Consider the following 25,283-nt stretch of genomic DNA (forward strand, 5'->3'; position numbering starts at 1 on the left):
CTGAAAAAGACTGAGATCAGACATCAAATGGGGAAAAAGATTTGTATGAGTAAATACACCTGGAAAGAAATATAATAAATTGGAAATTAAAATTTATTTCTAGAAATACCCAAATGTGTCTACATATCTAAAGATGCACTTTGAAGTGTTTTTAAAAGAGGATTTGAGTTAGTATCTGAAGTTATTTAAAGGTTGGTGATAAGTGTTGAATTCTCAACATAAGGGAGTTCTATTAAGATGTGGAACAAACATTGTATTTGTTCTACTCTTTGGAGAAAAACAGTCCAAGAAAAATAATAATTCTTAAGGAGTAGTTTAAGGGGTGTATGTTCAATTATATAGAACAACTGTTCATACATTTCTGTTGCCTCTGTATGAGCATATAATTTAGAATATACATTAAGTTATTAAATTCATTTAATTTGATAGGCAGAAAAGTTTGGAAGAACTCTCAGGTTTCTTTGCCAGCTTCTGTGACTAAGTGTATGACTTTGAAAAGCTCTTTATCTGACATATTGTGTGGTTCTTCAGCGAGATTGATGTTAAACTTACATCCCTACTGATAGAAATACTAGTAAAGCATTTAAAAGGAGGTGAAATATACACCTGAAATTCTTTATGGAAAGGTGCTATGTAAAGGTAAAATTATGGAGTTTTAAGAGGGCAGCTGAGGGCCTATTGACTCACATTTCTGTCCCTTGTTGAATCTGTCCTTCCCTAAGTCCATTCCTGGCTCCAACTGCTACACAACCGGAGATTCCCCATACAGCATGTGGGATCTGCTCTGTAGGGACTATTCCTGCACAGGTTTCTCAGGAGTATTGCAAAATAACATTTCTGTGTACTCCAGTAGTTTTGAATAATTTTATTTGAGGACTAAAATTAAGAAGTGGCTACTGGGATATTTTCATTAAAATACTTTACAACTTTCCTACTAAGGTATTTGAATGGTGAAATTGAAAATATTTTTCCCATTATAAGGTGTAAGATATAAAATTTGCATTCCACACTTTTTTTTAGATTCCACATGTAAGTGAGATATATATTTGTTTTTGCAATCTATTCTTGCATTTACTTTTAAAGCACGTTTCCCCTGAATTTATAAACAATATTTATAAGCTTTGATTTATATAAAAATTTAAAGGGAAAAGAAGGAAAGGAATAAAAGGTAAAAGTTAAAAAATAATTTCTTTTTTAGTTATCCACATAATTTTTTAAAAAATATATATTTTTTATTGACTTCAGAGAGGAAGGGAGAGAAGGAGAGAGATAGAAACATCAATGATGAAAGGGAATCATTGATTGGCTGCCTCCTGCACTCTCTCTACTGGGGATCAAGCTCCCAACCTGGGCATGTGCCCTTGACCGGATTCAAATTTGGTACCCTTCAGTCCACAGGCTGACGCTCTATCCATGGAGCCAAACTGGTTAGGGCACATAATTTTTAATTTAGGTAATTTTCATTTATTACAATGTAATATTTTAAGATATGAGTGGAGTTCAAACTTTGGAGCCCTAAAACCCTTTTTCAATTTTAAATATAATATATATGTATATATTTAATTTATAATATTAAATATTGTCCCTCTTAAAACTATATGTTATTTTTGAAATAATTTGGGTACAAAAAATACATAGTAAATAAAGATAAAATATTTTGAATAGATTATTTTACTGTGATAAGAAACAGGAAAATTAATCTTCTAACTCATTAGATGTTTATTTACAATGATTATCAATCCCCTAAAATACTTTAAATTTTAGATTGCCCTTTAAAAAAGAAAATCTGCTGAAACATACCAAGTATCTAGCTAGAAACTTAACTAGAAACATGAATACACTTTTAATGTTCATTTTTAGCATATTTGGTTTTTGGATGAAGCATATATTATTACTAGAGGCTAGGTGCACAAATTCATGCACTGGTGGGGTCCAGCCAGCCCACTCTGATTGGGGCTCTGATTGCATATTACCCTTTTATTATATAGGATTATTATTTATTATTATTGATTACAGAGAGAAAGGGAGAGGGAAAAAGATAAAGGAACATCAATGATGAGAGAGAATCACTGATTGGCTGCCTCCTGCACGCCCCACTACTGGGGATCAAGCCCTCAACCCAGGCATGTGCCCTGACCAGGAATTGAACTGTGACCTCCTGGTCAATGCTCAACCATTGAGCCACTCCAACAGGGCAGGGGCGTATATTATTGATGGAGACATATCCATAGAACATTTTCAAATAATATTTATTTTCCTGGTCACCTGTATTTTATTTCTATCAGTAAAAAGGATTATTAAATGTAACATTATATTACCATTTTCACTTTCATTCTACTGGGTTTTTGTTTGTTTGTTTGTTTTTAAATATATTTTTATTGATTTTTTTATAGAGAGGAAGGGAGAGGGAGAGAGAGTTAGAAACATTGATGAGAGAGAAACATCAATCAGCTGCCTCCTGCACACCCCGCACTGGGGATGTGCCCGCAACCAAGGCACATGCCCTTGACCGGAATAGAACTTGGGACCCTTGAATCTGCAGGCCGACGCTCTATCCACTGAGCCAAACCGGTTAGGGCTCATTGTACTGTTTTTATTGAAGAGCTACTTATCTATTAAAAGGATATTCAAATTTTACTTAAAGTTAGAAACAAAACCACAAATGTTATTTTATCAGCTAAACAAGTGCATTTGCTAAAGTTAAGCCCCTTATTGAGACCTGCTACCATCAATTAAATAAATGTTTCATTAAGTAAGTCATCAAAACTTTTAACTTCTAACACCTGGTCAGACACATAAATGTGTGTGTTTTTTAATTAAGCAAAAATTAAAGAGCATTTATTTATAAAAACTAATCACATAATGGTTTTAAGTAAACATAACAAAGACAGTGCTTTTTAAATAATCTTTGAAGTGGCTTTGATTTTGAGACTCTGGAACTGCTGATTTAGTAAAATTGTTGAGATAGTTCTCTTTTGGGCAAGGGAATATTTATTTCCTTAGCTTAAATTGGGCCTAATTAATTTGAGTTATTCTTTTCATACAAACTTCTAAATAATTCTTTTTTAATAAATAGGGCCCACAGTTCTTTTACTCACTGGAAAGATATTTTTAGATAGAGTACACACACTTATTGACAATTATTTAATTATACAGGGTGGGCAAAAGTTGGTTTATAGTTGTAATCCAAATAAACAAAACAGTAATAAATAATAATACAAGAATAAGCTCTATGTTTTGCATACTCATGACTGTAAACATAACTTTACCTACCCCTGTATAATATACATGCATATACCTGTATATTCATTTGTAGTTATTCTTACTATTAAATATATAAGCAATATATTCCTACTTAAAGATTGGGAATAAGATTCATAAGTATGTACATACCTACCACAAACTAGTGTGGTATAATCTACTTTTTATGTACCAATCTTAACCTATTTAAAGTAGGGTAATAAGGGTTGACATGAGCAGGCATTGCTCTCTGATTTTCTGATAGTCTGTGGCAAATCTGCTGGGAAGGAAAGATCAAACCTCCCCACTGTTTGCTCATTCTTTCCCACCCTCCCTCCCTCCTTTCCTTTCTCCCTCCCTCCTTTCCTTTCTTCCTTCTTTCCTTTTTTAATGACTATCTAAATATTTGTGAGAGGAAGACAAAGTATAGCTAATGTGAATCTGTTATAGAGCACAAAGCACATGTGCCCATCCTCATTAGAGTTTTTAAAAATTTTCTTTCTGTTGACATTCTGCACCCAGAATGCATTTTCTCTCAGTTGCCACTCTGCAGGGAACTCGACAAGGCAGCAGCTGAGTGACACCCATCATTGCTCCCTGAGAATCAAGGAGAGAAACAAATGGGCAGTGTGTGTTATCCCTAGAAGGATATTCATTTGAGAACAACAACAACAACAAAAAGTAGTGACCAAATGTGAAATTAACTTGTGTGAATATTAATGACTAACTTTAAAGTTAGAATGATAGACAGTTCAGGTTTTCTCTAGCAAAAAAATTTTTATATTTAAAATTTGAGTTGTGTTTAAAAACATTTATATAAAATAAATCTTTCAGAGTTGAAAGATCTTGGTTTTGCTCTATCCTGAGACAGGTGAAGGAGATACACTGGGGACTGCCCCAAATATAATTGCCTAGAATTCTCATATTGTTAAAAAGTTTAACACCGAGGACAGGCAGAAATAGGCATCCTAATTTAAAATATTGAAAATGTCTAATTTAAAGTATTCTAAAAATATATTTCTCATGTTTCTATTGATATGTTGGTGCCATTAGAAGGCAGGATCATAACAACATTTAAATATAACAGAAACCACCTAAGTTTTGTAACTCAAATAATTTTCTTGATTAAAAAATAAACATAGAATGTATAAGTGATTTTCTTTTTCAAATTTGAAGCTCATAGGACTATTGGTGCATTAATTAAATGAATGACTTTTGGATCCATAAAATATTTGGTATAATAAATACTGTATAAGCACTTTACTTGGGTAATAATTTAACATTTGGCTTTTCACATTACACTGTCACCAAAAGGAAAAACTTTGAAGCATAAAGACTTAGCTATTTCAGTACACTCTTCTATATCCCACCACAGCTTGGAGCAGAGAGCAGTATTTCATTTATGAGGGTTGTTGAATCCTTCACATTCCAAGTAGCTCCTCCACTCTAAACGTAGGACATACTCACATTCTCCATTGTGCTGCAAAAGCTGTAATGTCACTAGAAATCATTGTGAAAAAGAATTTGAGAGATTTTAGATCAGCGATTCTTGAAGTGTGGTCTAGTTAGACTCTTCTGAGTGGTTTGCTAAAAAATGTATATTCCTTGCGTCCAGACCCATGGAATTATAATGTTTGGGGTGATGGGACCCAGAAATCTGATTGGAACAAATTTTCCATCTTTTCAATATAGATATTGCCCTTAGAGAACTACTGAGTTGCAGGAAGGACACATCTAAAAAGATTCCAGTCACTTCCGCTACTGCAACAAAGGGCAAAGCGATTTCAGGAAGCCCACACTTGCCCAACCTCAGATGTACTATTTAAAGGAAATAAGCTTTAGCTGTATCTTAGAGCCAAATTGCCCATGGTGGAATTTTTCTCAGGAAAAAGTTATGTCCAGAAAAGAGAAATGCTCTCTACCTTAATCTTACTTCCCTTCTGTACCAGAGGGTTTCCAGGTCCTGGGCTCTGAAAGCTCAGCCATTACTCTCAGTGAGTCCAGGAGCAAACAGATTCCTGAACTGATCTGACAACTAGCCTCCCTCCCCCTCCACACCTCACCTGTGTGAAAGTGTGCTCCAATACAACAGTCAAAATACATGCAAATTTTTGAAACCTAATAATTTTGGCTTATTCATATTTAGATATTAACAACATTTATATTTCTACAGCTGCAATAATTATATTTATTATTTTTTAGAATATTTGGTAGATTCATAATAAAATGAAATACTCAATACTGTTAATACTTTAAAAAGAATGAGGTTTACAAAAGCCCTTATATGTGTATTTATATAGTAACAAGTTTTATTATTTCATGCTTGCTATACATAATTTAGAGCACTAAGGCTGTATCATGTTGTATATATTCAATAAACTCTCTTGGTCCTAAAGCTGCCTTTGGATTTGTTGGATAAGATGCCTGTTTAGAAACATGACATGTAAATCATCTTGAACAAGATTCATTTCACAATATGCAAACTTGAAAGAAGATATGGTAAAACTTGTAGAATGATTCATCAACTGAGATTTGGGTCAGAATGACCTCATCAGAATCTAAACTTTCGTGAGAATTTAAAGTTCAGTGCAATGTATTTGATTTAGAAGGAATAGAAAACAAACTTCTAAAATCGTTTAAACAAAGTCTGCTCCAAATTCTCAAATCCTGTGCTTTTCTCTCTATTACTTCTTCTATAGGCTATAGACCAGGGGTCCTCAAACTTTTTAAACAGGGGGCCAGTTCACTGTCCCTCAGACCATTGGAGGGCTGGACTATAGTTTAAAAAAAACTATGAACAAATTCATATGCACACTGCACATATCTTATTTTGAAGTAAAAAAACAAAATGGCAAAAATACCCGCATGTGGCCCGCGGGCCGTAATTTGAGGACGCCTGCTATAGACCATTCAAGATTATAAAATGCCCTTGTAATAAAAATTACTGAATTAATTAGATTAACAGTGATATTATTTGGTACTGTAAGTCTGTCCTTCCTGATTTACTCCTAAATGAAGAGCATTTGCATGCAGAGGACCCCTCACAGATTGCAAAGGGGTTAGCTCTCCTGCTTGCCTTTTCCAGAAAACACTCTGGTGCTCCATTTGGACAATTAGCAGAAGGACGGGGAGTGAATATTTGTTAAAACATTCCAAGTTGAAAACAATTTCCTCTTGTAAAACTTCTGTTTCATTTTTGAGAACATGGACAATGAGAAAGATTGCTTTAATATGATGGTTTCTGTAATAAAATTGATCAAAGAGGTTTTGATTTTTTAAAACAACCACTATAATGATACCCTGAACTAGTCTGTTTCAATTTTTTTAAGTTATTCTTTTTGTATAGAATAAATGGAACAGTATTTTTATTATGTCTTTTTATCCCCCAGTGTGTTCATATAAGTGCAAATTATTCCTTCACAGAATTGTAGTAACTAAAAGAGAATTGAGCTATTTTGTTTGTTTTGTTAAACCATGTCTCCTTAGAAAAAAGAAAGGTGTTGATGACATTTTTTCATTGTTCTTTTTTCTTTCTACTCTTGTCAGATCAGTATGCATTCTGTCGATATATGATTGACATGTTTGTCCATGGGGATTTAAAACCAGGTATTCCAAACAAATCTTATACTTGTCTGTTTTAATAGTCTTTGTTTCTAGTCAGCTTTTTTATGTACTAAAGTGTATTTTTCCTTTTTTTATATTGCATAATGCATGTGTAGATCTAGACTAAAACCATAAAAAAAGTAATAACTTGCATTAGGACCTTTAATTTTACTATGTATTACTGCATGGCCTATTATAAATGAAGTCAGCTGAGAACTAAAAATTACTAATATCTTCATATACAAAAATGCTAATATCTTTAATAATATCTTGGAGGGAAGAGGTGAATCATCTTGTTTTATTTGTGGTAAATTTAGAATAAAAGACCTCCAACAATGAAACTATCCATTTTTATTTAGTAGTGCACAAAATTCATATTAAAATCAATCACATTTTAAATATTTAATCTTTTTTCCCAAAACTGATTTTCTCACTTACATGTGAACTTGGCTTAGTTGCTCCAGAGAACTACTGAAGGAGACAGTCAACCTTGGAGTTATTAGTTAATGTGATGAGGAAGTATATTTTTACTTAAAAAAATTTACCTATCATCTCTTCTATCCTTGTTACCCAGAGTGTAACAAGGGATTCTTTATTAACATCTTAATTAAGAAGGAATAACTTGGTTGCTTGTGCTATGTCTTTTCAAAACTTATTTATTCAATATATTGGTGTGACATTGGTTAAAAAATTTGTATGTTTCAGGTGTACAATTCTATAATACATCATCTGTACATTGTATTGTGTTTTCAACACCCCAAGTCAAAGGAGACTTGCCTTGTGCTATGCCTTTTGCAGATTTAAAAATTGATGGTACCATGGTACCATATTAATGTTTGGGGAAACATTTCTCCGAAGTTGGTATTATTAAGGAAGGAGCTAATATACCTTAGCATAATTGAAGCAGACTATTTTTTTAAAAAAAAACCTATATCTTGGTTTCTCAAATATTTTTTTGGAAAACACCCTCCTTTTCTAACATTGGACCTTGAACAAAGGTCCAGTTGAATTCCACCTGATCTTTAGTGTTCATACATTTTAAATTGCGATCACAGTAACAACCTTGCAGAATTGTTGACAAAGCATCTAGTAGATGTACAACAAAATGCTACTATAACCGTATTCTTTAATTCATTCATTTTATCTCTGCCTATCTGGGTGAGGGTCCCAATAAAGGGAACTTCTCAACATCGACAAGTACCGGTCTATAAACACCATTAATTCACTTTTAGATGACAGGTTTGCTGCCCATTTCAGTAAGAGATACTAACAGCTTAATAGTCATGCTGTCAATCATTTCTTTCTGAAAATTTAACAACAGATTACAGTTAGAAGGAACAATAAAACCATCTCTACAAACGTTAAGGAGAATTTAGTTATGAACAATACAGGGAGAGCCCTTCTAAAGTCATATGTGAACATTCTCTGAAAAGCCATGAGTTCAGATCTATAGTACTACTATGTAATATCCTAACTCCTGAAAATAATTCTGAATTGTTATAGATTTCCTAAAACCATTCATTGACTTTCCAATTGACTTCTTAATTTATTTCATCTACGTACATTGATACTTTTGAAGGTTTGTTGCTGTAATGTATGCGAAATTAAAGAATATGTAGATCAGTATTTCTTGTGAGGTGAGGCGTGGAATGGAAGAATCTGGAGAAGGAAAACCTGTATGGTATAGCATGCCCGTTGTTTCATGTAACAAATAATGTAAATCTTCATAAATGTACAGGAGGAAGATGAATAATATTGTCTTTGTTAGTGAGATAATACTCAAGATAGAGTTAGTAAGCACAAAATATGGCTTGTATTTTGAAAAATAAGAAATGAGAAGTAAGATTTAATCTGGGCTTATTAATTTGAGAAAATGCAAGTGATAAGACTGACTCTGACTGACAATTCGAGAATAAAACAATTCCTGCCAAGTTTATTGCTCTGCACGTATCCACTATTTAGAAAACATTTGTGCTTCCATCTGTTTCTGTTTGGGATTAGTGGAACACCTGTTATTGTTTAGCTAGAGTTCATTATTAATGACTGGTAATGAGTTTTTAAAACTATAATTTGATTTTTCCCTCTGGGATACAGTATTTCCTTTGCATAATATTGTCACACCCTCAAAAATAGTCCAAGTTACAGTTCAAATTTGAAAAACCTTATTAAGCTCTGACCAGCTGGTTCAGTTGGTTGGAGCATCCTCCCTTACGGATTTGATTCCTCGGTCAGGGAGCATGACAGGAGGCAACCACTCAATGTTCATCTCTCAACTCTCTCTCTCTCTCTATCTTTCTCTTTCTCTCTCGTCTCTCTCTCTCCCCCCCTTCTTCTCTCTAAAAAACATAGCCCTGGGTGACGATTAAATAAACCCCAAATCTTATTAATAAAGTATGCTGACACCGTGATGTTAAGTCCCAAGTTTCACCTTTTATCCTATTAAATAAAATATTTCTATGATAGAGTTAATTTTATTTTTTAGCTAAGATTTTTGTCTATATACCTGAAGATGAACTGAATTGTTCTTTCTGATTCTCTATTGTAACAACCTCCACCTCAATTACAGGGATTATTTTAATTAACTAGCATAATGTATAAGGTTCATATCGTTTTATTGTATCTAAAATAATCTTGTACTGACTCACTCCATATTAAGTTGAAAAAATAAGAAAAAAAGCCTTAAATCTAGAAAGTGAGCATATGCTACTCAAATGGGATCATATGGCAATTGGAGTAGATATATATTAAATGTATACTTTAGGGATATTGTGGACACTTGAAGAAATCCCCACTCCAGAAATACTCTCTTTTTGCTGTCTTTTAATGACCTAACAACCCCACTATTAGATTTCTTGATTTTGTAGATGGTCAATGTTATATGATGAGTTTATTTTTAATAGTCCATAATCTATCTTAGGGAGGAGAGGGGAAAGGAGAGCTAGAAAGAACAAGAGTGAGAGCGAGAGCGAGAGCGAGAGAGAGAGAGAGAGAGAGAGAGAGAGGGAGGGAGAGATCCTGTCATCATATGGTGGCTGTTTTGAAGCTGGTAACTCCTACTTTTTACCTTAGGCCTAATTACTCTAGTTGTCATTATCTTATAAGAGAAGTATTAAAATTGGTCAAGACAGACATTAGTTGCAATACTGAGACTCAGTTCATGAGTTTGTGTGTGTGTGTGTATATGTGTGTGTGTGTGTGTGTGTGTAATTTAGTTTTAGTTTTTAGAAATTAATAGTACAGATGGTCAAGATAAATTATTTTAGATTTTCAAAGCTGATTTCTTTTATCAACATTCCAGTAACTCTAATTTTCTTTTTTGACGCTATGTACATTTTTCTTAAGTGAAAGCTATAACAACAGTTGCAACCATATCAACAGTTTTTTGGAGGTTTTTTTTTTTGTTTTTGTTTGGTTTTTATCCATTTTTATTTAGGTAGGTTATTTTTAAAAAATCACGATGTTGCTAGGCATTTTCATATTTCCTATTCATCAACTTCCACATGGCTCAAATGAATTGCATGCGTCACTGGACAGAGTCAACCAAGTCAACAAATTCCTATAAGTAAGAAATCACATGGCTCACAGATCTCTTCATATTAACTCTAAATAAAGAAATCAATTTAAATGGCAAGTACAAGATCCAGGGTTAGTGTGCTTTGGCTTAGTAATTTTAACACTTTTTTCAGCTTTTCATCTCTGTAACCATTATGATTAAAGTTCAATACAAGTTAACCTTTATTCCTTAGAAGTTATCCCACCATTGAAATTCTAACTACTATCTCACTTTGACTTAAGCCAAGAATTCACGTCAAGATAATTTATTCCATTTTCTATGCCTCTTAAAATGGAAGGTATTCACTTATCAGAATTTTCTCTGACTATAGTAAGGTATTCGTTGGCAGCCTATATTCTAATTCGTTGGCAGCCTGTATTCCAATTCCATAGCTAGAAAGAGCCTCAAGGAATGTTAGTGCTCTCATTTTATTAAGATCCTTTTCTTAAAATTCAGTGGTATATAACTGAATTTCTGGTTTGATCCTGCTGATAAGAGGACAAATGCAATTGCATTATATTAACTGTTATTTAATGGTGTAATTCAATGAATTTCAAAACTCAGTTGGCTGTATTGGAGAAGATTAAGTACAATTCAGCCATACTTTCCTCTCCCCAAAAAAAGACTGCCTCGTAAACGTATACTCACTTTAGTTTCAAACATCCATTTATTTTCACAAAATAAGAGTTGGGAGTTTTGATGCATACTCAATGGTATTTGTTGAATTTCTTCAGCAAGTTGATAGTCCAGAAAAGGGATATGATGTCATAAATAATTTTATAACTAAGGGTAACTTGATAAGTATGCAATAGAGGCTCAGAAAATGTACATGTTAATCTCAGTATACTAGGAATAAATAGTGATCTTCAAATACTGCTTGGACTTCTTAATGTTGTTGTTTTTCAAATATTTTAAACCATTTGAAAATTGTTACAGAAGTAATAATAAAAGAATAGCAAAATTTTCATAAGAACTTAAGCATAGCAAAGCTAAATGTTTATTTCATTAATTTCCTAATATTGAAGGTTCATATACTCCAAATTGGAAACATTTTCAGAAAAAAAACTGACTGCTCATCAGCCATCATGAATAAAATTGCACTGTATTTATTTATAGATACTACTTCCAGATTTCAAACTCATATTTACTAGGTTCTAGTATATTATTAATTACATCATCAAAATGCAACAGTTGATTTTTGAAATTTTTCATGGCTCATTATTTTGTTGAAAAAATATGTCATTTTTATTTCATATGTGCAAACTTTTCATATTTAAATTTGTAAACATTAATTAGAATAATAAATCCAATGATTTTTTATTTATACATTAGCAAATGCCTTCTGATTCCTGTCTTCACATTTCTTCAGCATTTGTATATTTAAAAACCATAAATTTTGGCACACTGAATTTATAAGAGATGAAAGAGCACTGTACATACCCTTTTAACAAAATTAGATGGTTCATATTCTTGCCACAAAATATTCCATAATAAAGTCATTCCGATTGAAGAACTAACCAAATGAAGATGCCATATTTCCTGTTTTGTTCTTTGAAATGTATTGCTCACTTGATTCTTGAATTTGAGAAAATACATCGTCATTTGAAGATTCATGAAATGAGATTTCACTTGAATGAGCATTTTCAATTTCCCTAATCATTAAAGTTTAGCATCCTGTTATTAGTCTTTTTTGCATTCATTTTCTGATTTATCTAACAACTGAAACATCTTCCTCTGTCAATTTTCTTCTCTTTGTGGTTATGGATGGGAAAAAAATTCTAAATTCTAAACTGTATTCAGTGAAGCTAAAAGTATAAATGTCTTCAAGCTTCTGTTATGCTTTCTTCAATGATGATGCAATACTTAACATGTGGGACAACACATGAGATAATACTGACTTATATTACAATTTTACAATTGCATCATCCTTCTAGACAATTCATCATTATTTCATTTTTTATTATTTTAGTCTTTTTTTGGCATTGTTGGGAAGAATTGATGAGTAATAATAAAATAATTCCTAAGTTTATAAAATAGAAACATTTCAAGGTATAGGTAAAGTAGATCATGAAGATTTCATAATGGGTCCTGGTTTTTTTAAAATTGCTTAATGGTGCCGCATGGTGATTACAAGAGAGAATGCATTTTATTATGTTTAAAAAATAAGTAATGTTTTTCTTTGTTCCTTGGAAGACCTATAAGAAAAAAACAAGATAAGACATATCAGTCTCTACAAATAATTACAATTGCTTGAAAAAAGAAACTCAAAAAATAATTGGCTCCTATGGACCCTGATAGCATACTGAAAACCAAGAGAACATAATGTGAGGTCATACAAGCCAGGATTTAAATTCTCTGTCTGTGTATTTTTAGTTCTAATCATTGAGTCTCGGTTTCTTCATAAAGTTTAATTCTTAAAGTTTTTAAAATTACAAAATAAAATAATATATGTACAATTCCTCCCCCCACAATTCTTTGCTTTCTTTTACTATGGAAGTTTACTACAAAACTGTTATCAGAGAAAAACATGCCCCATCTTCTCCCCATTGCTAGTGAGATTGGGTTCTTGGGGTACCGCTGGAATAAAAATTTCCAGAGCCCCCACAAGAGGATGAGATATGGTAGAAAGCTTTATTTCTGTGGAATTACATCTAAAGTCCCATTTCCCTTAGTCAAGTCATAGAAGAAGTATAGCTGGGATTTCAGTAAAGCTAAAAGCAAAGCCAGTGGCTAGAGTTTCCATTCGATGTTGGAGCAGGGTCAAGTACAGCATTGGCTAGTTGCAGTCCATTAGTCCATTGCATCTGGGGTCCACATGGCTGTGGACCATGTGGGCAAATGCAGGGAAGCAGGATCAGAAAAGCCCCCACAAGCCCAGAGTCACACATGTCCCAAGAGAGCCAAGAGCACAAGAGAGCCAACTTCTTTGTTCAGGGTTATGCATCCCAAATCTTCACAGCCATACAGTGACCATGCCCATTCTCGGCAACCATCTCTGTCCCAGGTGTGATTGACAGCAAGCACCTTCCTAGTCCCCTCCAACTTTATGTGTCTATTTTCCCTTCCTTGGACCCTTCTGGAATATAAAGTTGTGGCTTCCTGGTGAAGCTGCCCAAATGACATGCCTATAATATCTGGCCTTCTCTTTGCTCCTCTTCTATTATTAATAACCAGCTAATTACAATGGTATCAAAAATATAGTTTTTCTAGTGTGAAGTATCAGAGGAGATCTTATGGAAAAAGTAAAAATTGAAATGAGTCTTGAGACATAGGTAAGATATGCTTATGTGAAATTAAAAATAGAAACATATAAGGCTGAAGAGATATTAATGAAGGCAAAGAATCACAGTCTCTTGAAGTGTTATTTTGTGACTACCAGTTGTTGAGTGTTTACTCTGCTAGGTTCTTAAATAATCTTATTTTATTCTTATAAAATATTGGGAGGGGTGTATTAGCATGCCTGTCTTATAGAAGAGGCATAGAGAGTTAGTTTCCTCATACCCTGGAGATTCAAACCCAGGCCTGCCCAATTCTAGAGTCTTCAGGAATACGATCAAATCTCCCTGCTTCCCAGCCATAGACGGGAAACCACAAGTGGTGCATTTTGGTTGTCATTCGGAGGACCTGGAAAGAGAAACAGAACTGATCTTGTGAGGTGGGATGGAGAGGATTATGATGCGTTCAAATATGTCACAGATATAGAATCATGAAATTTATTATTACAGATACCAAAGGAGAGGAAAATAAAAGATTATTCAGAGATTGTTGGCCTGAAAAATCAAATTGATGACCTAAAGAGGGAGTGAAGAAAGGAGTGGGTCAAACTCAATGGAGTAGGTGGGGCTGGAGAAGTAGGAGACTTTGAACTCATCACCTGTTCTCAAAGCCACAGATAGTATTCAGTTGCAGAGGGGAGTTTGTGAAGATTCCCATCTAAACATTATTTCTTAAGCACCGACTAAATACCAAGGTTAATACCAAGTATTTTCATGCACCTTACTCATTTAAATCTCACAGCAAACTCTGAAGCAGGTGATTAGATAATCGAGTTTCAGGGAGAGGTCAGTGGTGGAGATGGGGTGACCACAGGAGTGAGTGAAATAAGTCCGTGTACAAATACTGAATATCTTCACACTCAGCAGCCACAGGCCGCAGGCTCGGCTCAGCATAGTAAAGAAATAAGAATGCTGAAAGATGATGCTTAACTTTAACAAATTGAGTGGATGATTTTTTGAATGGAAAAAAGAAACTAGTAAATAATAGAAAAAATTTAAACTTGAGTTAGAATGGATAATACACACACTAACTGTTACAAGTTTCAGAGGAGAGACACCTGTGATTCCTGACATTAGGGGAGATAACATGCATCTAGAACTTGAAAGATGGATAATAGTTGCCTATGTGGTAAAGAATATACTGTATAGGGCTCGCTTTGTATATGAGTGAAAGAGAAAATGAATGGGACATGACACGGCAGTGCATATAAAACTGATGTATTTATATGACAGGGAAGATGTCAGACTGGCAAGAGGATACATTAAGATTAGAAAACATTGGGAAATAAGACATGATAAGTTAGTGGTGACAGATTACAGACACTTGCTCAATCAGGCAAAGCTGGTATTTGGCGTGGAAGAGACTTTGAAGGATTTTAAATAGAACAATGACACGACACCAACATTTGAGAGCGTGATCAGGCAACATTCTGCGTAGGTGATTGGAAAAGGGATACAGCTTGTGAAATATCGCTAAAGCTGATGAGCCTGAGACATGGCGGGGGAAGGAAGGGCAGGCTTCCTAAGCCATTGTTCACGTAGGTGGTGATGGGACCAGTCTATAATGACTTAGGAAATTAGTGTTGCAACTCAAAGTGCTACAAACTGTTTTGACACTTTAAGTTCATACTCATAGTAGAAGTTTAAGTGAGGTCTAGACATAAATGAAAACAGTGAAATATGTGTGACAATTTGTTAAAACCACAGTGTCATGTGGGAAGCACCAGAATCGGACCTGTTTGTAACCTAAAATAGAGCAAGAGCTGCCTTTCCGTCTCTGGCTGGTTTCTGTTGTTTTGCATTGTTTTATTTTCACCCAATGCATGGACATTTCAGGCGGGGAGAGCAGGTGCTGAGGCTCACAGACTCCAGATCGGGGCTGCATGGCTTCAAATGGAGGTCCCACCCCTTGCTTGAGAATCAGTCTCTTTAGGCCTCCATGTCCTCCTCTGTGGAATAAGGGTGATAGGGTCGCAGCATGCATGAGCCGGTGGTCAAAGTGCTCTTAAGCATCCACAGCTCTCTGAGTACTAATTAAATACCTAAGAGTTGTTGCAAGTAGAACTTTGTTAGCAAGAGGAAAACATTTTTTTAGAACCACCTCAAAAAAATAATATATCAGACCAATTTTGCCCATTCTAGCCACCTGATGTCTTTTAGCCTTGGTTCTAGCTTCTATTAGATGTGGACAATAATTAAATAATTTATCATGTTATGTTGAAGATCTTATAAAAACATCCTGCATTACATACATGTAATGACTTTGGTTTATGTGTATTCTAGGTGAGTTCTAAGAACTATGCTAGATTCTATAGATATAGCAATTAGCAAATAGGGATGGTGCTGACTTCTCTAAAATGGGATAATAGACATTAATTTATAGGGTTAATGTATGGGTTAATTCATGTGCGTGCACTCACACACACACACACACACACGCACGCACGCACACACATCACACATATACTTAAAACACTACCTGACTAGGGCAAGCATAATAAGTCCTATTTAAGTTTATAGTGGTGATGAGGTAGTGGGGTGCCCAGATATAGCAAAATTGTCATTTTTCTACCCACCACTCTATATCTTTCTGATTTCATTACTGTATATCATTATCGTTCTCTCCCTAACAAGTTTTGCCTTTCTGCCTTATACATACCTTCCAGAAGCACTTGCCTTTAAATCCCTACTGACTCATACTTTGCCAGATACATGATGTGTTTATTAAATTGAATTCATGATGTATAATATTTATCTCACAGAAAACAATTTATTGATGATCATCCCAGAGCATCCCTCTTTATTCATTCCTAGAAATAATCTTGTTATTTAAAAAGCTGACAGGTTTCTAAGCATTGTAAATAGGCCCTTTATAAAGATTCTTAAAGGAGTTACTGGCACTATCTCTAGAGACAGAGGCTCAGAATTAACAGAGCTGGGGTTGCTGTGTGCATCACACACTGCAGGCAGCATACAGAATTAGACAGAGTGACAGCAAAAAGGAGAGAGAGCCTACCCTTACCTACAGGCGTGCCTAGTTCCTGGGTTTGGCATGCCCCCATGGAAGTTGCCTTCTGATTATTTGAAGTCTGTGAAGGCTGCTCAAGATAAATGTAGCCGATTTTCTACTTGTCTCAATCAATCCATTAAACATTCTAGTTACTATAAATAGCTGGAATGTACACAGAAATAGATCCAAGCACTTCTGAGTGGCTGTGATTCCTCCCATGTTGATACCGCTCTGTGTATGCTTCATGTGCTAAAGGGCTTTGGGCCTGGGGAGAAAGCTAGTAAATAAGACCTCTCTCCCCGTAATAGAATGTTGATATGATTTTACTTTCTCTGTGCCCATTAAAGGAAACAACATGAAGACCTAAGGTTTCATTTGTTTACTCACATTCTCAGGATTTTGTCTCCTACCCTTTTGAAAGAGGGGTCAGATTCTAGAGGGATATCTTTGCTGGGAGGGGGCTTTCATTAAAGTGTTGTTTTGGTCTAGCCTTGTCACTGTTAATGGCATGGGCCTGCTATCAGACAAGAATAAATTTCTTCTCAGGTAACCTACTGGGACTAGTCAAAGCACATTCTGAAATAGTCTGAAAAGGAACAAATAATACAGAGTAATTTGAATTACTTTATGAGAAGCAAGGAAAATTAAGTCTTAATCAAAGAATTATCAAACTAATTAGGTGTTATTTATTAATGTGTTATGTCTTATAATAATCTTATCTGTCACTTTATATGCAAGAGTGCAGATTTAAAAAGCATTCTAGTAATTATGTGAATGTATTCCCCGAGTGCTATTCTAAGGTTCATTTGGTTGAACCTAGTAGATAAAGGACAGAGATTCTAGGACTTTCTAACCATTCAAATAAATACCTTATTATAAACATGGAAATAACTACTCTTCGTGCCTATTTTGTATAACCAATTGTAAACTAAATAGTGTGATATAACTACTTTTAAAGAGACCTCTTTGATAAACAAATATTTCTTATCCATAGCTTTTTTCCTGTATAGGATATTTGTGCAAGATTGCAATAATGAATTTTGCATTAACATTAATGTTACCATCTGTAAACTGTTCAACAAGTTGCTCAGTAATTTGATGAGTTTTATGACTGCTGTTCTAGCCCAATATATTTCACATTTTGGTTTTCTAAAACGTTCTATGTTGCAGCAATAATATAATAACTCTCACATTTGAAGACAATACATTTTGGTTATTTATATCTTCATCAACATCAGGTTGGTATACTCAAGGTCATTTAATTAATTTCCAACAGTCACTGAATCCCTAGTATGTACTCAATGCTAGTGGTTATAACATGAGTTTCAAAGCAGAATGAGGTAATAATCTAGGCAAAGATGATTACAATAAAACAATGAACACTATAAAGAAACTAGGGGAGAAAATGGGAGGAGGTACTAATTAAGTACTAAATCATATGATGCAGATTTTACTCACTATATATGTCTAGAGAGGAGAGGGGCACAGAGGTCAGGACAGGCTTCATAAAGGTGTAGTGCTAGTATGTTGTCAATGCTTATCGTCAGCTTTCTTATCATTGTTATTATTCACTGTTTACAATGAGTTCAGCATTTTTTCCTATTTAGGTGGTCAATTTTTTCACCCCAACATGGAAAAGTATATAGTGATATAATTTGATGCACTTTTTAAAATTAAGAATACCAAGTGAGCCCGGCCGGTGTGGCTTAGTGGTTGAGCATCAACCTATGAACCAGGAGGTCATGATTCGATTCCCAGTCAGGGCACATGCCCAGGTTATGGGCTCAATCCCCAGTGGGGGATGTGCAGGAGGCAGCCAGTCAATAATTGTCTCTCATCATTGATGTTTCTTCTCTCTCTCTCTCTCCTTCTCTTTCCTCTCTGAAATCAATAAAAATATTTTTAAAAAATAATAATACCGACTGAGAAATCAATATACAGTAAAAACTGAACAAAGTAACATCTCACAACATAGATGTCATCTAGCCAACTGTGTGTCCTTTCAAATTGGACCTCATTATACTGCATGTCTGCCCTTTGTCATTTACTCTTAATTATTTCTATATCTCTCACATCCTCACTAGTCAGTATTTCTGCTTTATGATTGATATGCTGCTTTCCTGAAGGAAAAATTGTCACTTACAAACCACTTTCTATTGAAACTGTCCACAGTGTTTAGGTAATAAGCATGTGTTTAGTGACATGAGTCATTGTAGCAATTGTAATCTCATATAGAAAGTGAGGGAAAATAGATAGGAAAAGGACAAAATTGTCATATTAAAACATCCTATGAAAAACAAACTGATGATTTAATATTTTCTCTACATGCCAGTTTCATAAGATGTAACCCTTTTCTATTTTCTGTGATGCATGACAATAATTACATTAATAATGATTCCTCCCAGAGGATTATTTTTTGTATAATTATAAATAGCCTCCTGGCAGACACTGGATAAGCAGTGTGTATTGTTTTAAATGCCAAACTAATATTAATTACTTACAATTTAAAACAGGAAGCGAAGTTGGATGACTTTCAAATGTGTCATTCAAGTGAGAATATATTTGTAAATTTAATTGTGGCTTTAAGCCTATTAAATAGTAATTATTATCATGTTCCCATTTTATCCTTTATCTATTAAGTGCAAGCATTGAAATATTAAATTTATGTCCTATGCCTGTAATTGAAAAGGTGTGGAGTTTTGTCATGTTTATTAAAGAACCCAGTTGAGTAAAAGTCCCCCTAAAACAAAACATCAAGTCATTTTTTTTTCTTCCTGAGGTATATTTCAAAACACAGAAGGTCCCCTATTAATTGGCTCTATGCTTCTTCCTTAGGCTTTTTGTGTCTTTTTGAGTAGCTTATGAACACAGAATATTTTCATGTGTCAGAGACAATTTTTAAAAAAAGAAAAAGGAAATAAATTTTCCCACAGGTGGAAACAAAGGGTAGGACAGTTGCAAAATCCCTTCCCTTTGCCCAGACCGGAGTGGTGTGTGAAAATAGCTAAATGGGTGGCTGAAAGGTGTCTAATTGATTTTATTTTATACCCCTGTATAAAAGAGAAGCAACACTGTTTTTCAAATGATGAGAATTTGCAATCTTGCAGATATTTAACATTTCACTGGATGACTCCATGGCAAGTAGGACATCTACATTTTAAGTACATGAGATAGTTTTTATTTTTATTTTTTTAATGGAAAAATTAATCCATCTAATATGTCTTATAAATCTTTTTTTCTACCAACTTTTACCTTTGTACTAAAAGAAAAATATTACCTATTTGTCTGCATATTCCATCTTCACTGTCTCCTCCAGGCCTCACCCTGTGTACAAATATGATTTGGTATAGAGTTGAAAGAGATATTGTTCAGATAACTAGAAAAAAATATATTTGAGGAAAGAAGAATTAGTAATTCTGAAAGTTTTGAAAACATACCAGTTGACAGTGTATTTAGAATTGTGACAATGAGGTCAAGTAATAAGGAAATGTGTCTTAATGTACTGAGCCTCTTTGATGGGTTGCTTGAAGTTAATTCAGCATCTAATTAATGTTAAATAAAACATGACTACTGAAGAAAGCTATATAACTTTGTATATTAGGAAATGAATATTTACAGGTCTTCCAATGATTATGAGTCATTTGTCATAATAGGTAAAATAATTGTCATTTATATTAACTTTCTAAATAGGTATTCAATAGATAGAAAAACAAAATGAAGTCCAAAAATGGTTCTGTTCTCCAAGCAGAACATTGGTTTAGCCACTTATCTTTCTAGAGACCTATTTTTCTTTTTCATCTAAAACATTAGGACTTTGAAATAACTTATTTCAAATGTTTCTTCTACATCCCCAAACTCTATAATTATGATTTGATGCATCTATTTTTGTTAAATTCTAAACATCAGATATTCTGTCATAATCGAGGTGCAAGAATAAATGGAACAATGGTATGATCTTGAATGAATCTTATTTTCTTTTTTGAGTTGACTATTCCATGAAATTTTTTCTAGTTCATAAATTGAAGATGAAGGGGAAAAAACAGAAATGTTACCTTTATCATTTTTAATCAAAAGGATGTATGAAATATGTATTTGGCTACTTGTCCTTGCTTTCCATCAAAGTGAATATGCAAATATATAATAACACATGGAAATATTAGGGAAGCTTTTTACAGGAAGCAAAGAATTCTTTCTAGTAGAAACATTTTGGCCTGGAGGATGGTCTTTGATCTAAGAAGTTGAAGTTTTGGTGTTTTATTAGGGTCACATAGCCAATTTACACTAAATAATCCACTTGCTTAAAACTTTATAAAATCATCAAAAATATGAGAATTAATAACTATGAAAATATATTATTAGAATAACCCAATGAAGTAATTGTGTCCTCTTCTTCAGTGTGCTCTATATAAGTCTTCTGGCAAAACTGAAAACTCATAATTCAAGTGACAAAACAATGAAGCCATTAGTCCATACACAGTATCTAGATGGGTAAATGAAAAATTTGCTGCCCTTTTCTGGGTATAGACTTCTCATTCGCTTCCAGATGTTTAAGTTAAATTGTGCATCCTTGATTTCTTTCTCTCTCTTCCCACATCAAATTCATTTAAAAGTCCTACTTGGTTTAAGTCAAAATGTACTCTGAATTAATCCACCTATCTAAGATTTCTATGTTTTTCATTGACCATATATTTAAAATTGCCACCTATTATTCTGAATAGCATTTCTTATTACTCTTCCTTGGTACATTTTAAAATAGGGTACTTATTTCCATTTTACTTATTTAGTTGATATGTTTTGTCCCTTTTAATAGGATCTCAGCTCCATGAACAAGGTGATTTTGTCTGTACCGTTCACAGCTATAACTCCATGTCCTAGGGAAGTGTCGAGTGCTAGCAGGCACTCTACAAATATTTATTGCACGAATGACTAAATCTCCACTGAAACCCACCCAGTCTAAGCCCATATCATCTCTCATCTGGTTTATTGCAAAAATCTCCAACTGATATCCTACTGTCTCTCATACCCTTTTCTTTACAAGCATTATTTTTGTTCACACAAAAGCCAGTCATATTTTTAAAAAGCCCATAGATCATACTAAACCCTTTACAAGCTTACCATTGGCCTTAGAACACTGTGCCAAAGGCTGTTCCAGACATAGCGGAACCACCTAGAATGCTGTGATAGGACCTTGTCTCTGCTCTCTAGCCCCTCTCACCTTCAAGCAAGCTGGGCTGGTTCCTAGTTTAGGCTTTTTGACTTGCTTTTCCCTGTCAGCAATCCTTTTATTAGAGACTAGAGGCCCGGTGCACGAAATTCGTGCACGGAGGGGGGTTCTCCCTCAGCCCAGCCTGTACCCTCTCCAATATGAGACCCCTTGAGGGATGTCCGACTGCCCGTTTAGGCCCGATCCCAGTGGGATCGGGCCTAAACGGGCAGTCGGACATCCCTCTCACAATCCAGGACTGCTGGCTCCCAACTGCTTGCCTGCCTGCCCTCCTGATTGGCCCTAACCGCATCTGCCTGCCAGCCTGATCACCCCCTAACCACTCCGCTGCCAGCCTGATTGATGCCTAACAGCTCCCCTGCCAGCCTGTTTGCCCCCAACTTCCCTCCTCTGCCGGCCTGGTCACTCCTAACTGCCCTCTCCTGGAGGGTTGATCACCTCCAACTGCCCTTTCTTGCAGGCCTGGTCCCTCTCAACTGCCCTCCCTTGCAGGGCTGATCCCTCACAACTGCCCTCCCTTGCAGGCCGGGTGCCTCCCAACTGCCCTCTCCTGCTGGCCATCTTGGGTGGCCATCTTGTGTCCACATGGGGGCAGGATCTTTGACCACATTGGGGCAGCTATATTGTGTGTTGCAGTGATGATCAATCTGCATATTATTCTTTTATTAGATAGGATAGAGGCCTGGTACAGGGGTGGGGGCCAGCTGGTTTGCCCTGAAGGGCGTCCCTGATCAGGGTGGGGTTCCCTTGGGGCGTGGGGCGGCCTGAGCGAGGGGCCTGTGGTGGTTTGCAGGCCGGCCACGCCCCCTGGTAACCCAAGCGGAGGCCCTGGTATCTGGAATTTATTTTCCTTCTACAATTGAAACTTTGTATCCTGGAGCGGAGCCAAGCCAAGCCTGGGGCTCCCTCCGAGGCCGCAGCCATTGTGTTGGGGTTATAATTGAAACTTTGTTGCCTTAAGCAGGTGAGCCCGGCCAGGGTGTGTGGAAAGCTTTACTTCCCCTGTTGCCAGCGGCAACCCTGGCCTGCTCTCTCAAGCTCCATTCTGCCGCCATTTGTTTGAATTTGTTTACCTTCTATAATTGAAACTTTGTAGCTTGAGTGGAGGCTTAGGCCTGGAAATGGCAGGCAGAAAGCTTGGCTTCCTCTGTTACCTAGGAAACCTTGCTCTCTGTGGCTGTAGCCATCTTGGTTTGGGTTAATTTGCATACTCGCTCTGATTGGATGGTGGGCGTGGCTTGTGGGCGTGGTTTGTGGTGTGTCGGAGGTGTGGTCAATTTGCATATTTGTCTATTATTAGATTAGATTGTCCTGTGGTTTGCTCTTTCTCATTCAAGTCAGAGCTCAAGTGTGCCCCTCTGTGAGAGTGGGCACTTCATACGTTATGCACTTGTGCAGTTTGTCTGCTTACACTAAAGGCCCCACACGCCATTCCTTTCCTGGAGACAGCTTGCCTGGGACTGGGGTGGCAGCAGCTGCCCAGGCGAAGAGTTGCCTCTTAGCTTTGCCCGAAGCAAGTCCTCTTGGCCAAAAATTGCCTCAGTGAACTGCACTCACCCAGAGAGGGCGTGTTTTCCTAATTCTCACAAAGCTCCGTATACAGGGTGTCCCCCTAAAAATGTTTACACACTTTAACAGCTGGCAGCTCAATTTTTATTTTTTATTTATTTTTTTTTTTATTTATTTATTTTTTTTTTAAATATTTTTTATTGAGGTATTATATGTGTACATATCTTACCATTACCCCCCCCACCCCACACCCACACATGCCCTCCCCCCCCCCAGAGTTTTGCGTCCATTGTTTATGCTTATATGCATGCATACAAGTCCTTCATTTGATTTCATAACTCCCCCACCTCTCCCTAACTTTCCCCCTGTAATTTGAAAGTCTGTTTGATGCTTTACTGTCTCTGTATCTATCTTTTTGTTCGTCACTTTATACTGATCTTTACTATCCCTAAATGAGTGGGATCATGTGGTATTTTTCTTTCATTGACTGGCTTATTTCACTTAGCATAATGTTCTCCAATTCCATCCAGGTTGCTGCAAATGATGAGAATTCCTTCTTTTTTATGGCAGCATAGTATTCCATTGTGTAGATGTACCACAGTTTTCTGATCCAGTCATCTGCTGACGGGCACCTAGGCTGTTTCCAAATCTTAGCTATGGTGAATTGTGCTGCTATGAACATAGGGGTGCATATATCCTTTCTGATTGGTGTTTCTAGTTTCTTCGGATATATTCCCAGGAGTGGGATTACTGGGTCAAATGGGAGTTCCATTTTCAGTTTTTTGAGGAAGCTCCATACTGTTCTCCACAGTGGCTGCACCAGTCTGCATTCCCACCAGCAGTGCACGAGGGTTCCTTTTTCTCCGCATCCTCGCCAACACTTGTTGTTTGTTGATTTGTTGATGATAGCCATTCTGACAGGTGTGAGATGGTACCGCATTGTTGTTTTGATTTGCATCTCTCGGATAATTAGTGACGTTGAGCATGTTTTCATGTGTCTCTTGGCCTTCCTTCTGTCTTCTTTTGAAAAGCTTCTATTTAGGTCTGTTGCCCATTTCTTTATTGGATCATTTATCTTCCTTTTATTAAGTTGTATAAGCTGCATGTAGATGTTGGAGATCAAACCTTTATCAGTGATGCCATTTGCAAATATGTTCTCCCATGCAGTAGGCCTTCTTGTTGTTTTGTTAATGGTTTCTTTTGCTGTGAAAAAGCTTTTTATTTTGATGTAGTCCCATTTGTTAATTTTCTCTTTAGCTTCCATTGCCCTAGGGGCAGTGTCAGTGAAGAATTTCTTTTGGCATATGTCTGAGATTTTGCTACCTGTGGATTCCTCTAGTATTTTTATGGTTTCCCGTCTTATGTTTAAGTCCTGTATCCATTTTGAGTTTATTTTTGTGTATGGCGTAAGTTGGTGATCAAGCTTCATTTTTTTGCATGTATCTGTCCAATTTTCCCAACACCATTTATTGAAGAGACTGTCTTGACTCCATTGTATGTTCATGCCTCCTTTGTCAAATATTAATTGAGCATAGTGGTTTGGGTCAATATCTGGATTCTCTATTCTGTTCCACTGATCTATATGTCTGTTCTTGTGGCAGCTCAATTTTGAAAATGAAATACATTTTAAAAAATACTGCCTTAATAATTATTCAATGTGTGTGTATACACTTTGGGGACACCCTGCTTTTAGTCCAATCCTGCTTTGTGGAAGCCCTGCTCTTCACTATCCAGAGCATGATCTTCCTTCCCAGCCTCCTCTGCCTCACCACTCTGCTTTCATGTTTCTGCCTGTACGAGGTCTAAAATGGTCTGTCTTGCTCATCACCTGTCTCCTCCATCTCTAATGTAAGCTCTGTAACAACGTAT

At 35.8% G+C, this 25,283-nt stretch overlaps 1 protein-coding gene across 4 annotated transcripts in view; it reads left to right on the forward strand.

Annotated features, from left to right (window-relative positions):
* The window catches only part of TRDN (triadin), a 280,530-nt gene that overhangs the window by 91,827 nt on the left and 163,420 nt on the right, over positions 1–25,283 (forward strand). For 3 of the 4 annotated variants that reach the window (XM_054721940.1, XM_054721941.1, XM_054721942.1), the window contains exon 9: positions 6,787–6,846. The exons of the other annotated variant lie outside the window; for it this stretch is intronic. In XM_054721940.1, the coding sequence (XP_054577915.1) occupies positions 6,787–6,846 (60 nt within the window). The remainder of the gene's footprint in view (positions 1–6,786; positions 6,847–25,283) is intronic. 4 annotated transcript variants of the gene reach the window in all.

This window comes from Eptesicus fuscus, chromosome 10 (assembly GCF_027574615.1).
Source record: "Eptesicus fuscus isolate TK198812 chromosome 10, DD_ASM_mEF_20220401, whole genome shotgun sequence".
Taxonomy (NCBI): Eukaryota; Metazoa; Chordata; class Mammalia; order Chiroptera; family Vespertilionidae; genus Eptesicus; species Eptesicus fuscus.